This window comes from Sus scrofa, chromosome 12, assembly GCF_054392235.1.
Source record: "Sus scrofa isolate SSC_HxYL_T2T_F1_AM1 chromosome 12, Sscrofa_HxYL_maternal_Yorkshire_Landrace_v2.0, whole genome shotgun sequence".
NCBI classification, from domain to species: Eukaryota; Metazoa; Chordata; class Mammalia; order Artiodactyla; family Suidae; genus Sus; species Sus scrofa.
Window position 1 is genome coordinate 59,506,255 of NC_139394.1, and position 16,684 is coordinate 59,522,938.

The 16,684-nt window shown below is 59.3% G+C and overlaps 1 protein-coding gene and 1 pseudogene across 5 annotated transcripts in view; one reads left to right on the forward strand and one right to left on the reverse strand.

Annotated features, from left to right (window-relative positions):
* The window catches only part of NTN1 (netrin 1), a 241,409-nt gene that overhangs the window by 176,362 nt on the left and 48,363 nt on the right, over nucleotides 1-16,684 (forward strand). For all 5 annotated transcript variants that reach the window (XM_084982995.1, NM_001044548.1, XM_021066258.2 and 2 more), the window contains 2 exon segments: nucleotides 8,583-8,732; nucleotides 12,457-12,510. In XM_084982995.1, coding sequence (XP_084839121.1) covers nucleotides 8,583-8,732; nucleotides 12,457-12,510 — 204 coding nt within the window.
* On the reverse strand, nucleotides 13,582-14,431 carry LOC110255883 (large ribosomal subunit protein P1 pseudogene; annotated as a pseudogene).

Below are 16,684 nucleotides of genomic sequence, written 5' to 3' on the forward strand. Positions count from 1 at the left end.
TCCACACCGTCTTCACCAGGACTTGCTCGCTGCCCCCATCCCCCGCTGTTTCTTCCAGCAGCTCTGCCAAGGGTTGGGGAGGAAGCTGGTGCCTGGGGCCACCCCCTGGGCTCCTTAACCCCTCGGCGTTGTAGCCAAGGCTGAGAAGCGGGACAGTAAGGAGAATGAGAAATCAGTACGGAGACTTGCTCGTGTGTTGAGCAAGCGACGACTCAGAGGGGGCCTAGGAGTTCTTCCTTAGAGGGGAGAGACTTAGCATCCATAAGTTTCAGTGTTTTGATGGCGTCTTGCTGAAAACTGGGTGGAGGGGGATGTGTCTTTACAATTGTAAAAGTTTGCATCCTACTGGTAAGTCTGGGAGCTTAGTGGTACAGTCTGATGCTCTAGTGTCCAGATGAAAGATGGGATGGAGTAGTCATCACTGCTACATAGTGTGTGTGAGAGAGAGAGAGAGGGAGAAACTCTAGCTCTGGTCATCTGAGGGTTTAGTGGCAGCACAGCTAGGAACCTGAGACCCCTGTCCCTTCCGGGCTGCAGGGTTACGTCCGTGCAGCCTGTAAAAGCCTAGAAACCAGAGACGCCCTTGCATTTTGTGGGCTCCTTGTCACCGTTCCTCTTCTGTCATCTTGGCGGCTGCGGGGAAAGGGGTTGGTCGTCTTGGGTGGAAGGTACTCAGTGGCTGGAGCGGCTCCCAGCTCAGAGGATAGAGACCACAACCCCAGGGTCCAGTCGAGGCCAGCACCCTTGTGGTGCGAGCCCGTCAGAGGAGAGGCGAGCCCCTGGGGACGAGCTCAGCTCCACCTGTGGCCTGTGCTCCCCGGGGAGTGCAGGGGTCAGAATCCTGATCTCGGAGTTCCCGTCGCGGCGCAGTGGTTAACGAATCCGACTAGGAACCATGAGGTTGCGGGTTCGATCCCTGGCCTCGCTCAGTGGGTTAACGATCCGGCGTTGCCGTGAGCTGTGGTGTAGGTTGCAGACGCGGCTCGGATCCTGCGTTGCTGTGGCTCTGGCGTAGGCCGGTGGCTACAGCTCCGATTCGACCCCTAGCCTGGGAACCTCCATATGCCGCGGGAGCGGCCCAAGAAATAGCAACAACAACAACAACAAAAAAGACAAAAGACAAAAAAAAAAAAAAAAAAAAAAAAGAATCCTGATCTCCAGCTTGGCTCCAGTCTCAAGGCCCAGCGAGCATCACACGAGTCACGGGCCCTCCCTAGACCGTGGTCTCCGCATCTGTGAAGTCGCATTCAGATACACCGTCCCTCGATCCTCGAGGCCCCTCCAGCTTTGATGTTCCACATCCCACGTGCTCGCTTTGAAAACCCTTTAATTAAAAAAATTCAAAAATCTATCATTTAAAAAATGATCCAGTAGAACAATGTCTCATGTCGCTGAAGTTTGTGACTTGGGGGCTCAGAGAAGCTGGCAGAGCCTGGACATCAGGTGCAGGTGGTGGTGTCCCAGTCTTTACAGATGAAGAGAGTCACCCATCTTGTGACCCGGCCCTCGAGGTCCCCTGCTCTTCTGAAGCGGGATCTTTCAGACCCAGCCCTCCATCTCATTCTGCTGGGCACCCCTGGCCAGTTTTGTCACCTCCCTGGGTGTCAGTCCCCTTGCCTCTGAAGGCTGCTCTCATCCTGATTCCATATGGACATTCCTGGAGAGTCCCCAGGGGCCCGGGGCTGAGCAGAAAAGCCCCCGATCCTCACGCTCCCCTAGTTAACAGGTGCATTTTACTTGGGAAATCGCATTTGCTGCCAGGGAGCAGCAGGTGGACCCCAGCCACAGGCTTGGGATGAAGAGCTTTTAAAGGCACGGAGCTTGGATTTCTTGAGACCGGGGTTCGAGTTCCACCTCAGGGCGAAGTGGTCACTCTTTGGTGCTTCTGTTTTCTCATCTGAAAATGGGAATAACAGTCCCTTCTAGGGTTTCGGTGTAGATTAAATGAGAAGATGTAGAGCCGCTGCGTGCCTGCCCGAGCCAGTGCATGCCCTGCGGACCACACCCACCCACTCGGGCACACTCTGGGAACCATCTGTAGGACCTGTGCCTTTCGCCTCAGCTGTAAATCAGGTGCAGGAAGCCCGGAGTTAACGAGATCTCGGAGGGTCCGATAACCAGTTTGGGGTTACGGGGCTCCCCTTCCACTCCCTGCCGTCTTGCTGCAAAAGCGGTGGGGGAAAGAGAGGCCATGTGACTTGAAACATTTACTCTTTTGTGCCTTCCTAGCGACCGCTGGGCGAAAGAAAAGCAGAGCCTCGGAGGAGGTGAGAAGAAGCCGGCGGATTATCTGTGGCTTTAAATTCTCCTCGCTCCCTCATGAGCACGGAGAGTCTAGGAGTGGGCAGTGTGCGTGGGCGAGGTCGCCCGTGGTCTAGGATGTGACAGGAGGAGCTTTTTGCGGGTCCCTCCTCCTCTCCTCCAGATTCACAGGGGCCACGAAACGGCCTCTTCCCCACAGGGAGGGCGAGGGCGGCAGATTGGCCCCGAGTGTTTGCACTGATCCAACACGTGCTTAGGAGCACCTGCTCCACGTGGGAGCTGGGGTACAGCGGGGCCCAGGCCAGACACGTTCCCTGGAGCCCGGTGACTTTCAGCAACCTCTCTCCTCCTCCCCGACCCTCACAACAGCCAGAGCTCAGCCTGGCCCACGTGGCAGGGCCCGCCCGCTCCTGCTTGCTTTGTGGGAGGCGTCCGAGGACACAGAGAGCCTCACTCCGGGCGAGGAGGGGTTTCGTCCTAACCCAGCGCCTCAGGCAGAGGTGGGCCTTGGAGTCCCAGGGCCCCCTGCCTGGCTCTAGGCAGCTGCCACCTTCACCGCCAGCAGCACCACGGCTTCAGGGCAGGGTGGTTTCTCTCCCTAACGCTCCCCTCTGGGCCTTGGAGGCCCAGTGGGTCCTGGAAGGGGTGTGTCTTCCAGACCTTGGCTGGACAGGGCTGCCCCCAGCACCTGGGGTTTGGCCCTTTCTTGAAAGACCGGCACAGAAGGCTCCCAGCACAGGGCTGCCCATGGGCAGGGTCCCCAGAGAAGCAGTTGGTGCAGGCCTTGCCCCCGACCCCGCGCCAGCCTCCTGTTCAGCCTGGACCCCCAGCGCAGTCCCCGCCTGAGGCCCCGTGGGCCACCTCTTGGAAACAGCCCTCAGGTCAATGCATCAGTGAGGACTGCTGTGGGGTACATGCTGGGGGACCCGAGTGGTCACAGAGGCTCTGACGACTGCTCCCTCTGCGTGTGTCTGTGTCCTCTTGTCTTAGGAGGACACCAGTCGTGTTGCTTGGGGCCCAGCCTGGTGGCTGCATTTTACCTTTATCTGCTCTTTAAAGAGCCTGCCTCCAGGTGCAGTCGCATCCTGAGACACTGGAGTCAGGACGTCAGCGTTTGAATTCCGGGAACACTAATTCAGAGCTTGAGGCCAGTGCTCCACGGCTGGCGTGGCTGCGGGAAGGACGTCTAAAGTGAGGCCCGGTGCCGTGGTGGCTCTCTCTTCTCTCCTGCGTGGGGCTGCTCCCCTCCCCTCCACAAGCACGTGTCCTGGGGTCACTGCGTGGAGCCAGTCCCCACGGGAGCCCAGGATGGATTTCCACAGCTGTGGCGTGAGCTGCCATGGAGAGAGGGCCAGCCCAGAGGGTGCACCGCCCCGACGGAGGCCACAGGCCTTCAGGGCAGCCTGTCAGAGGGAGCAGGAGGGGCTCGGGACAAGCCTCCGGGATCCAGGTCAGCTTTGTGGCGCCCTTCTCAGAGCTGACAAACCACATCTCAGAGAGGAGGTTCGGCCCAGTGCAGCGGGGGGTGGTGTCGGGCCCCTGGGTGTGGAGGGAAGGCCTGGCTGCAGGAGCGGTTTTCCGGTGCCCTGAGCCAGGACACTGTGCTGGACTGTGGCTGTGCGGGTGATGGCCCCGGGGGGCAGGCCGTGCTGCCTTGAATCCTTGGAGCCGTGTGGAAGCCAAGCCCTAGCCTGCTGAGCCGGAAGCAGGCTAGGGCAAGTATGGACTCTGTCCTTAGTGGGGAGCCGTCGGAGGCTCAGAGAGAGCGAGGTGCTGATCCAGGGTCGCACAGCATTAGTGGCAGGGCAGGGTCAGACCGGGATCTCCTGACGCCCATCTGAAACATCTGTGTGTCCTGAGCTGGCTGTTCCCGGCTGATGACCTGGAGCAAGGACAGTCTGGTTCTCCTCTGAGCTGGGAGGCCCTCCAGCCCGCGTGGTCGTGAGAAACCGAACCCTGCTGCCTTCTCAGGCCCCGGGCTTCCGCCTGCTCTCACCTTCCTCTTTGTGGAAAAACGAGTAGGTTGTGCCCCAGGCCCAGGTGCTGCCTGCTGCGTGCAGAGGGGTGACTTCCCAGGGACCGGCCTGACCTCTGCCCCAAGTGGCTGACTTCCAGGGAAACAGGAGTCACCCAGCAGCTTCCTGTGGCGGAAGATGTTCTGACCCAGACCTGGTTCTCGGCAGAGTCAGGGCGGCCCTGCGCTCCCCTGCCGGCTGTGGCGCTGTGTGTGCAGGAGCGTCTGTGGCATCTCCACGTGTCTGGGTGCTTGGGGTGTGGGGCTACAGCAGGATCCCTTTGGCTTTCTCTCCCTAAGGACCAGGGCCGGCGTCTCCTTGGTAACCAGTGGGCAGCTCAGACCTGCTTCCTGTGACACTGCTGGCCAAGTCCCTTGTGCAAGGCATTCGAGGACCCACTGCAGGCTGTGGTCACCCGGCAGTGCTCCCCACACCTTGAAGCTCACCCTTCTTTGCACAGAGGGTGTAACTTAGGCTTTCCTTATTCATGGGCTTTGGGGAAGCGGCCTTCCTTTGGGACCACGTAGCTTGGAATTGAGAAGGAGCACAGTGAAAGTCTCTCTTGGGACCGCATTTGGCTGCACGTAACGGAGATTCCACCTGGCCTCGATGTCACTAGGGATGCGTGTATGTCTCCTGGCAGAACAAGAAGCCTGGGGGCAGTCCGGGGGGGCGAGGGCCCTGGCGATGCACTCAGAAATCAGGCCTTTCCATCTCCCAGCGCTGCTCCCTCTGCCGGCAGTTCTGTTCAGTCCGTGGGCTCCTCTGTACGGTCATGCCAAGTTCATAGCTGGTGGGAGGACCAGAAGGGTGATGGAGGAGGGTGTGGATGTGCCCGAGTGTTCCCAGGTGTCTGGGTGGCTGTGCTGCGCTGCAGGAGGGCTCCACCGTTGGGGGTGGTTCCACCCCTTTGTGTCGTGGTCTGTGCACATGGGTCAGAAAGAAGAATTTTCCAGCGTGGCGAGGTGAAGAGAAAGAAGAGTTTGAGATATGAGATGGATGCTGCTAGCGCAGCAGGATGACTTCCTGATGATCTAGGGGAGCTGCTGCCCAACATGTAGTCATGTCTGTTTTTATAGCCCTGGGAGAGCAGCGGTCACATGATACACCTGCTGACCTGCTGATTGGTTGAGGGCAGAGGGGTCCTATGATACACTTGCTGGTTGGTTGGGGGCATATAAGGCCTCTAGAGAGGTGGTGTGAGGAGTGGGCCACATACCTTTCCTAGTCGGGGGCAGGAGGGAGTTGGCCAGGTGGCTCAAGGAGGGGGAGGGTATATTACAGTCAGATGGGTGGGGCCAGGATAAGGGTCTGGGAATTCTTGTCTTGGCCGGAGGCTTCGAGGTCTGTCTCCTTGAAGGGGCCTTGAAGCCTACCTCCCTGGAGGTGCCCTAAGCAGCCTCCAGAGCCCCCGCCCTCTGGGACCCAGCCAGCTTCTCTTGGGGAGCAGTAATTTGCGTGGCAGCCCAGCCTCCTGTCTCTGGGAATCCAGGCAAAAGGGCCTGGCAGAATCTTGGGAGAAAGATTCGGAAGCCACACAGCAAAGCGCCCTCTCTTTTAATCAAAGGATGGGCCTAAGGATGTGCCTGCTCCACAAAGTGGCACAGCTGCCCTGCATCAGTGAGGATGGCCCTCAGCTCTGCCCACCCCAGCTGGCAGCACGCCAGCCGCGCCATCGAGGGTCCACCTGCTTCCTGGGCCCGTGGGTGAGGGCGCTGCACACCCCTTCCCACCAGGCTCTGCTCTGGGCCAGCTCCGGCCTCGGCAAAGATGACCTGGACCTGGGGGTGAGTGGGCTCTGACCCTCCAGTGACCAGGCAACCTTCGGTGACCTCTGTCTGGCCAAGTCCAAGGCCCCGAAGTTACTGGCACACAGCTGCGTTCCGTCAGCGCGGCGGGGAGGGCGTCTTGGCATGGCTTTCCGGATTACCAGCAGGCCTGCGAAGCAGCCACGGGAGGTCAGCTGGCAGCAGCCTCGGCAGTCCACGGCCACCCGATGCCCACGCCCACGTCACGGGCTTGGGCACCTGGTCCCATGCTGGGCCCTCTGCTCTCATGAGGCCCGCTCAGAGATGCTCCTCGGGCTCCCTCTCCGTTCCCATCACAGACGGATCTGAGAGGCTGGAGGGGAAGGTCAGAGGTCACCTCCCCTCCTCCCATGATCATCCACAGCAGGCATCCGGGCTGGGGGGGGGAAGAAGAGGAGGAAGAGGAAGAAAAAACCAAAAGGGAATGAACTTGAATTCATAGATTTAAGATGCGTTTCTAACAAAAGGACTCGCTGCTCCGTACAGGGGAGGGGTGGGACAGTGCCCTGTCCCCCCCAGGTCTGCGTCCCCAGCCCTCCTCTAACCCGACACGGAACCCCCATGGCCCCGACCCCCACTCCCAGGGCTTCCAGAAGCGCTCTCGTGTCCACAGCTTCACAAACCGTTCCTGACCTTCCTCTGCTTCCCGCCGCCGCCTCCCTCCTCCTTCCTCTGCCTCCTGCTCCTCCGCAGCCACTCCTGGGCCCGAGGCCGACCCGGTGGGAGCGGCTGGATCTTCCCCCAGAGCCTCGGGCCTCACGCTGAGCAGCTCCGCTGCGGGGAAGAGCTAATTTGGCTCTTTGGGGAGCTCCGCTCTCACTTATTCCCGTGGAGATTTTTTCCATTTGGGGTAGAAACAGAGCAGCTCTGGCACCAAGTGAAATTCCTGCAGGCTGTCCTCCTGCAGACAACTCCCTACCCTCTCCAGGATTCCCTGGGGAGGGCGCAGGGGGCCCGGGGAGGTGGGGACAGGCCGAAGGCTGGCCTCCTTCATCCTGCCTCCCACTCTGGGTCCACTGCCTGCGTCCAGGGAGGCAGGGGACTGTATCTGCAGGTACCGCAGATCTTGCTCAAGCATCGCGGAGTTAGGGGGTGTCTTAGTCCACTTGGGCTGCGCTAGGAAAATGACCAGAGGAGTGCCTGTTGTGGTCCAGTGGGTTAAGGACCCAGTGTTGTCTCTCTGAAGATGCAGGTCCTATCCCTGGCCTTGCTCAGGGGGTTAAGGATCTGGCCTTGCCGTGACTGAGGCATAGGCTGCAGCTGCAGCTCCAATTCGACTCCTCACCTGGGAACTTCCATATGCCACAGGTGCAGTGGTCAAACAAAACCAAACAAAACCGAAAAACCCGCCGTGGGCTGGGTGACTTAGACAACAGCTACGTCTTGGTTTTGGAGGCCGGGAATCCAAGAGGAAGGTGCCTTCGGACTCAGCGTCTGCTGGAGGCTGCCTCCTGCTCCGCAGACTGTGGCCTCGCCGTGCGCTTGTAGAGATCCTTCTTAATTCCTCTTCCCATAAGGGTGCTAAGCCCACCGCGAGGGTCGCACCTCATGACCTCCGTCAAACTGAGTTACCCCCCAAGGGCCTCACCTCCTAATGTGGGGGGTGAGGGCTTCAGCATATGAATTTGCAGAGGGGAGCGGGACAGCCATTTAGTCCGCTGTAGAGGGCATGTCCCCTCAAACTCCTCTGGTCATTTCATGGCTGGGATCGGGTCCTTGGAACACAGGGAGGGAGCCTCAGGGCACAGTGTGACAAGGGGGGCAACCCCAGCGCTCTGGCCTGTTCTGAATTGGGAGGAGGGGTGTGGGATGCGCAGCCAAGAACCCGAGAATCAGGGCTTCGTGGCCCCTCGCAGCTTGGGCTGCCTCTTTGCATCTGGAGTTCAGCGATCCCCGTGACGCTTCCTAGTGCTGCACCTGCTGTGTTTCGTGTTCTGAAGCCTGAGTCTCAGACTGCTGGCTGCGCGTCACCATGGGTGGACAGAGCAGAGTGGGGATGGCAGCCTAGGAGGGGTGTCATACCTCCCTGCTGACTCCCTCTGACCTGGCAACCCTCAGCGCTCCATCAGGCCCCTCCCCCCCGGTGTGGGGAGGACCAAAGCCTGGGGGCCAGAAGCTGGCTGGGGGCAGAGGGGGCAGAGGGCACGCACCAGCCGGTCCAGGGCAGGGGTACCCACAGTTCCGCCTCCTGCACGCACTATAACCCCACAGTGTGTGTCGGCCTTCTTCCCAGGGTTCCATAAGGACCTCTGCTGCCCATACACTCCTTTCAAGGCCGTCAGTTCTCATTCTCTTCCCCCGCTTCCAGGTAGGCAGGTGGTCCATCATCAGAGCTTCTGGAACGTGCGGGCTTGCCAGCCCCAGCCTTGCTCTTCCGCTGGGCTGGGGTCCAGGGCACTGTTGGCTGGGGAGGGCCCCCCCAGGGGTGCATGTGTGTGTGTGTGTGTGTGTTCTGGCCACTCCTGCCCTCTGACCCCATGTTGTGTGTTCTCTACAGCCTGTGATTGTCACCCGGTGGGCGCCGCTGGCAAGACCTGCAACCAGACCACGGGCCAGTGTCCCTGCAAGGACGGCGTGACCGGCGTCACCTGCAACCGCTGCGCCAAGGGCTACCAGCAGAGCCGCTCCCCCATCGCCCCCTGCATAAGTACGCGGGAGCCAACTTCTGGAGGCGGGGCTTGGGCGGGGGGCGGGGCTTTCCGGAGGCTGGTCTCCCCTCCCCCATCCAGTGGGGGTAGTGCTGATTCCCGTGGATCTCTGCGCTCAGAGGGGCCCCATGAGACCTCCCCAAGCCCATCTGTGTCCCTCTGTTCTGACAAAGACGAAATCTCCTGCTCCCCCAGGGGAAGCAGGCTCCTTCCCTTTCCCCGAGTCCTGCTCCCATATTCCACCTTGAGCCTGGGCCTGCGGGGAGTGGGGGACCTGAACCAGGGGCGGCCACTACTGCTGCTGCGGGCATGCCAGGAGCCCCCGCCTCTGGCAGACTCGGAACAGAAAGGACGGAGTCCACAAGGCCTTGGAGAGAAGCCCGGCAGGGCTCCCATGCAGGCCCCCACCCTTAGGAAGGATGGCAGCCTCCCTGAGGTCGTAGAGGCCCTGGCAGGCCAGCTGTCAGCCCCTGAGATGCCAGAACCTGGGGAGGGGGACGAGCAAGGTGGCAGGGGCCACTCAGGGGCTTTGCGGTAAGAGTTGTAACATCTCACAACTGGTAGGATCGCTCAGGTGTTCCAGGTGGAGGGGCTGCCCTGGGTGGAAGTCAGACCTGGCTGGGCACTGCTGGCCTTGACTGCCTCGATTCCTTGTGCAGGGCCGAGCCCAGAAAGGGGAATGAAGGAGGAGCAAATCCAGCCTACTTGGCAGACCCCAGAAATAAGTCTGCCTCTCTGGAGCAGGGGTGTGCACCTCGCCTGGGGATTTGAGCCACAGCCTGTTTTTGTGTGGCTTGATGGTTTCTTGCTTTTTGTTTATTTATTTGTTTTTTTAAAAATGCTTTTTAAAATGAAACAAAAACGCAAAGACTAACAATTGATGACCTGTGAAGATGGTATGAAATGAAGAGTTTTGTGTCCATAAAGTTTTACGGGACCCAGCCATGCCTTTTTGTTCCTCTGCTGCCTGTGGCTGCTTTGGGGCTGTAAGGGCAGAATTGAGTAGTTGCAGGACACACCCGCCAACCCCGGCTTTAGGTTTTCAGTGCCTGGAGCTCCGGCTGGGTACCAGCTTCTCAGGACAAGTTGGAGGAGCTTGGAACAAAGAGCCTGAGGCAGGAGTTCCTGTCGTGGCTCAGTGGTTATCAAACCAGACTAGCATCCATGAGGACGTGGGTTCGACCCCTGGCCTCACTTCATGGGTTAAGGATCCTGCGTTGCTGTGGCTGTGGTGTAGGCCGGCAGCTATAGCTCTAACTGGATCCCTAGCCTGGGAACCTCCATATGCCATGCATGTGGCCCTAAAAAGCCAAAACAAACAAACAAAACAGCCTGAGGCAGAAGCAGGAGGCTGGGGGGCCCCCTCAGCCCGGCAGCCTCTTGGGGTCCTCAGAGTGGCCCCCACAGACCTTGCAGGGAATCCCCCCACACCAGGGGGGAGGCTGAGATACGCCTCATCCGTCTGACTTGGGTGTGGCCTCACATCCAGGACACATTGGCTGCATGGTTCCAGCAGCTGTTCTGACCACTTGCACCATCGGGAGGTGTTTCGTGTTGGCAGGGGTCCAGTAATAGCGGATAGCCCGAACCCCAGCCCCAGAGGGTTGAGCTTGTAGCCTCCATCGAGGGCAGAGCAAGTTGAAACGTTTTTCACGTCTAATTGTCAGGGTCTCAAGGCTCACCGGGCTCTTTGCCGTCCATCCAAAAAGCTGCAAAGTGAACGTGATTAGAAAGAAAGCTGGGAGTTCCCGTCGTGGCGCAGTGGTTAACGAATCCGACTAGGAACCATGAGGTTGCGGGTTCGGTCCCTGCCCTTGCTCAGTGGGTTAACGATCCGGCGTTGCCGTGAGCTGTGGTGTAGGTTGCAGACGCGGCTCGGATCCTGCGTTGCTGTGCCTCTGGCGTAGGCCGGTGGCTACGGCTCCAATTCAGCCCCTAGCCTGGGAACCTCCATATGCCGCGGGAGCGGCCCAAGAAATAGCAACAGCAACAACAACAACAACAACAGACAAAAAGACAAAAAAAAAAAAAAAAAAAGGAGAAAGCTGGAGAACACCGGCACTGCCGTCTGGGCTTCTGAAAACATGGGGCAAACAGATGAGGTCGCCCTTTAAAGGGACTCAGGAGCCGTCGAGTTTCCCAGGAAAGGCTGGAACCAGCATTTCTCATCCCCAAGGGGACAAGCCTTGCAATGGAGCTGATGTTTCAGAGTCACAGGCAGAAACCTTGGGAGGCGGGAACTCCCGCTTTCAGAGACGCTCTGTCCCTCCCCCCTTGCTCTGGGAAAGGCTGGGCTGGTGCTGAGGGCGGGCCTTCCCGCCAGCACCCTACAGAGCCTGGCTCCATCCTGAGGCTTCTGTGAGCTCCCCCTGCCAGCACCGGGCCACAGGCACCCAGACAGTGCCTAAGATGCTTGTGTCTGTTTCGCCACAGCCCTGGGAGCCCCGGGGCCAGGTAGCTCATGTGGGCTCAGAGAGGGCCAGGTATGAGGCCTGGCGTCTTAAGGAGCTGCTGACAGCGCACCTGTGGCTCGGTGTTGCTGAGAAAGTCACCCGAGGGCAAGGTTTGACTCCAAAGCCAGGGCTGGTCCTCCGCCTGTCCCTTCTGAAGGCGCAGAGGCTGGCTGCATGGGTGGCTCAGGTTGCCCCAGGCCTGAGTAGTCCATCCCGATGCCCTAAGCCTCAGGTGCCAGCCCATCTAGAGACCAGGGGTCCGAGGGAGGTCTTCCCCTCACAGTCAGGTGTTTGGTCAGAATCACACTGCGGGGACCGCTGGTCACATGGTCACTCACCAGGTGAGGTGAGTCTTTGCCTCTCAGGGACTGTCTGTCTGTGGTTTGGCCTCAGCTGGAGAGCCGAGAGGAGTTCCCGTTGTGGCGCAACAGGATCAGCGGTGTCTTGGGAGCGCTGGGACAAAGGTTCAAGCCCTGGCCCGGCACAGTGGCTTAAGGATCTGGCCTTGCCGTGGCTGTGGCTTAGGTGGCAGCCGTAACTCGGATCTGATCCCTGGCCTGGGAACGGCATGTGCCGCAGGGTGGTCGAAAGAGAGCCTTGAAGCCTGGGTCTCTTGCAGAGGCGGGCTGGCCCTCCCGTCCTTTGCCGAGCACAGGCGTTTGTGGGAAGTAGTTGCCATTTTACGTGGAAAAGGAATGGTGCCGGTAAAACTTTGGTCAGGCCCTTCCATCTTCCGTGTGGTCAGCCCTTTCTGCCCACTGAGGAGACACCTTAGCTTGTGAGGTGGGAGCCCGTGGGAGCCTGGCCGGTGATGCAGGCTTCTCTCCGCACGCGGGAGACCCGTCCCAGCCCCCCGCATGCCAGCCCGGCCACGGACCCCTTCCCCTCCACCGAGCCCAGGTCAGAGGTGAGCCGGGCCACCCAGCTTGGTGGCGATGGTCACAGGGCCTGGGGACCCCACCTTCTGCCCCAGGGGCCGAGGCGAGTCCGTGGCACACACAGACAGCAGAGGGGGCAGGGTCCTGCCTTGCCCTCCCTCCCGTGCCCGCCGGGTGGAGGGTCAGCTCAGCGGGAGAACAGGCAGTGTGCCCGGCTCCCCCGGCCGGCCTTCCCCTCCTCCCTGACCATCGGCTGCTGGGGGAGGCCCGGGCCCGGGAGGGAGGGCCCAGCAAGGGGCGGGGGAGCCGGTGCCGGGTTCCCGCTCCTCGAGGCCCCACAGCAACGTGTTCTTACCCTCTTTCCTCTTCCGCCCGCCCGGAACCTCACAAAGAGATCCCCGTGGCGCCGCCGACCACCGCCGCCAGCAGCGTGGAGGAGCCCGAAGGTAAGCCTGCCTCCCGCCCGCTGTCTCGCTTTCGCCCTGGGCTGGGGTGGGGGCCGGGGGCGGGGGTTAGAGGTGGTGCTGGTCCGTGTGAGCCGTACCAGTAGCCCTGGGCGGGGCTGAGGAGGATGGAGCCACCGGGCGTTTGTCTGCAACATCCCTCCAAGAGCAAAAGGGAAGAGGGTTTACGGTTGCCCACTAGTCTGTCCCCAAGACCTGGGACCCTCAAAGCCTTGATCCTCAAAGCCAGCAACGAAGACACCGCCTCCCCGCCCAGCGCCATTCCAGCTGCGGGTCTGCAACTCCTCCTGGGGGCTGCAGAGAAGGAAGGAGACGGGTGGTGGGGCTGCAGAAAGGCACCCAGAGCACCGGGGTCCCCAGACAGAATCCGGGGAGCCCATGAATGGGGACGGGAGGATGTCAGCCCCCAGCTGTTGCCTCCCCTCTACCTGAAGTTCCCTCCATGGCCGAGGCAGGCCACATACCACAGTGGCGTCTAGAGCCCCGGTGATCTGGCCACCATCAGAAATCACAGCCGTTTGCACATCACGTTAGCGCTGGCGCGGCTCTCGTGAAATACTGCTTGTGCTCGCTCACTGCTTCAGAGTGATGGAAGGTACCAGACCGGCCGCTAGATCCTGATTTATAATCATTAATAAAGAAATACATACATTACCTAACTGTATCATAAATCTGGGGTTTTGAAAATATTTGGGTAAGTGTATTTCAGTATTTATTAATTTCTTACACAGTCCTCTGTGTTCTACTTTTGCATTTAAAAATATGCCAGTGAGAAAGGGTCTGTGGACCCCACCAGTCCTCGATACAAAAAGGGTCACCTGGCCCTGGTGTGGGGCACAGAGAGGGCTCGGAGCCTGGCTGGAGGGGGCACCAGGTGGAGAGCAGGTCAGGCTGCACCCAGCACCCTAGGCCTAGGGCCACACAGGGCTTTTGTATACTGGTACTTGGAACAGGAGTGGGAACGGGGCCGGGGGGCGGGGGGCAGAAATGGTGGCAGTGGGGCCAAGCATGGACAGTGGTGTCTGCTCTGGGGACCCCTCGCTCCTCTCCAGATCAGCCTGTGGGAGAGGCCTGCACACCCAAGTGGTTGCCTGCATACTGGAGAATAGACTGGATGTTTTGAGTATTGGCCATGCCCTGGGAACTTGAGAGAAAAGAGATGCGGAACTTGGCTATTGGATGTGCACAGTCACCAGGCAGCCCTCCTATAGGAAAAGGCAGAAAATTTCAGGGTGCACCAGAGGCCACGCCAGGGGGAACCACAGGTATTCTGGTCCCAGATTGTTGGGGAGAGTCTCAAGAGCGTCGTCAGTCACCTTTGGCTGAGCTGCGGGGCTACTTAGCAGAGGACTCGTGCTAGGAAGGGGTTGGAGGGGCCTGGGAGGCAGGATGAGGATGGCCTTTGGTAAAAACACGAATCAGAGGAACGTCCCCAGGTAGTTCAGCTCTCGGGTAGAGCGGTTTGGAAGCGGGAAGACACTTCGATTTAATGGAAGTTTTTTTTTTTTTTTTTTTTCCCTAAGAGCTCAGCGTTTTATTACTGAATGTTATATAGAAGGCTAGTCAGGAGACCAAAGCCCCTGTCATCATCAGCCTCCTCAGATTCTTCTTTCTTCGCTTCTACTTTCTTCTCCTCAGCTGGGGCAGCGGTGGGGGCTGGGGCAGGACTTCCTGCTGGTGCAGTGTCAGCTGCTGGGGCAGGGCCACCAGCCCCCACATTGCAGATGAGGCTCCCCATGTGGACACGGGCCAGAGCCTTTGCAAACACGCGTGGCCAGAATGGCTGAACATGCACACCTGCTGCTTTAACGCGGGCCTTGATCTTGTCCTCCGTGACGGTCACCTCATCGTCATGCAGGAGGAGGGCAGAGTAGCTGCAGGCGACCGCCGAGACAGAGGCCATGGTGCGAACGAATGCTCGGTGGGCGCTGCTGGGCGCAGTGCTAGTCGCTGGACGAGGTGAGGGCCTCGCCCCGGTGCTGCCTGAGCTTCCTCGGAAGGTCGGAGCCCCTTAGCAGCCGCTGAGGAAAGTGATTTAATGGAGTCTTGATTCTTGCCTCCTGCATGAGTCCCACGGAGATCAGCTCTTTGGGCTGAGTACATAGCTGATCACAAGGGCAAGGCAGATCATGCTCCCGCTTTCCATCTTTCTGGTCCTTGAAAGCTTGACTTTAGGTTTCTTGCAGTGGTTTTTGGCTTTTTCTTCCAAGTTAGAAATGGGCTGGAGTTCCCTGGTGGCCCAGCACATTGAGGATGCAGTGTTGTCACTGCTGTGGCTCTGGTTGCTGCTGTGGCCCGGGTTCCATCCCTAGCTTGGGAACGTCCGCATGCCATGAGTGCGGCCAAAAAGAAAAGGAAAAAAAAAAAAGAGAGAGCAAGAGATGGGCAAATGGAAAAAAAAAAAAAAATAGAGCAGAAAAAAAGAATTCGTGTGATTTCTGTACAAGCCATGAGAAGTTGTAAAGCATGCAGTGACTATCACTCAACCAACCAAGAAAGGCTTGTAGCATCTTCCTTTGAAAAGTCTGTACCAGCTCTCAGTGAACTTGGGGGACTCCTTTTGAATTTGTCACTGTTTATTTCCTTTCTTCCTCTGGACTTTTTTTCCCTTTTGTTTGCGCCTGAGGCACGCGGAAGTTCCTGGGCCAGGGATCGCACCTGTGCCACAGCAGTGACCCAAGCCATAGCAGTGACAACACTGCATCCTAAACTGCTAGGCCACCAGGGAACTCCTCCTTCTGGACCTTTAAAAGCACGATTTAAGTGGAAGCAAAGAGTCAGTGCACACCGACAGAGCGCTATCTTCCCAGTGGGGCTGAGTGAGCAGGTGTGCTGCTTGTTGGGGTGCTGTGTCCTTGGCCAGACCTTTTGTAGCCTTACCTGGGTCTCTGGATGCCCAGGATCTCTGATGCTGTCTCTGGAGATCTTGGGCCATGCCCAGACTGCCGGCGCTGGGACTCTGGGGTCTGCCACCCCAGAGAGGCCCCGTTCGCCTTGTCTCAGCAGGAGGGACTTTTGGGCAGGAGGCCAAGGGGCCCCCCAGGGAAGCAGGGCCTGGGAGCTAAGTGCTTCCAAGCCCGTCGATACGCGCAGTGTTTGAATAGGGAAGGCCTCGGCTGCCTGAGAAAAGCTTGTTTACTTTCTCCTGCAGAACGGAGGAGAATTAATAAACGGAGCCGAATTTGTTCTGAAGGCTGATGGGCATAACCTCACCCTGAACCCATCCTCTTGAAGGGCCAGCCTACCCCAGGGAATGCTGTCCGCCTGCTCGCCGGGTTGGCCAGTACCCTGTCTTGGGGCAGGGAGGGGGAGGAGTGCTATGCCCATGGTGCTGGGGGGCGCCGGGGGAGGGGGGGAGGTGTGTGTGTGTGCAGTGGCAGAGGGTAACAGGCTGGGAGGAAGACAGGGGCAGCCCACTCCCAACCCACCTGCTTAGGGCTGTAGAGGCCTCCGTGGTAGCTGCTGATCTGCATGTTTGGTTTGCGGAGGCCCTGAGTTCAGTGGAAGGAGCGCTGTCTTGGAGTCTAGAGACCTGGGCTTGACTCCTCTCTGGCCGTGGGGCCTTGGACAGAGCAAAGACCTCTCTTTTCTGCCTCATGAAGGATGCAGGGGTGGGCCTGGGCCCTCTCTGCCCTGCTTTTCCTGGTAGGAATGAACTCTTTTTTTGCTGTTTTTCTTTTTGTCTTTTAGGGCCGCAACGGTGGCATATGGAGGTTCCCAGGCTCGGGGTCTAATCCAAGCTGCAGCTGCCGGCCTACGCCACAGCCACAGAAACTGGGGACCTGAGCCACGTCTGCGACCTCCAGCACAGTTCGCAGGCACGCCAGGTCCTTAACCCCACTGAGGGCTCGAACCCGTGTCCTCATGGGTGCTCCTCGGGTTCCTTAACCACTGAGCCACAAGGGGAACTCTATGTAATGAACTTCTGCTAAGCCTTCTTCCGCCCACCCCCCCATGATCAGCTTCTTCCGTGCGGGTCTGTAGGCAGAGGCCGCAGGTAAATAGTTACCACCTGGCTGGGGCGGGGCCTGCTTGGCAGCCTTTGCTGCTTTTCCCGGGTGGAAAAGCCCCCGTCCCCCCTCCTCCGAGCCCACGTGAGCCTCCACCGGAAGTGGCGTGTCGACGCCGGAAATGGGCTGTGGGCGTGGTCTCGGCC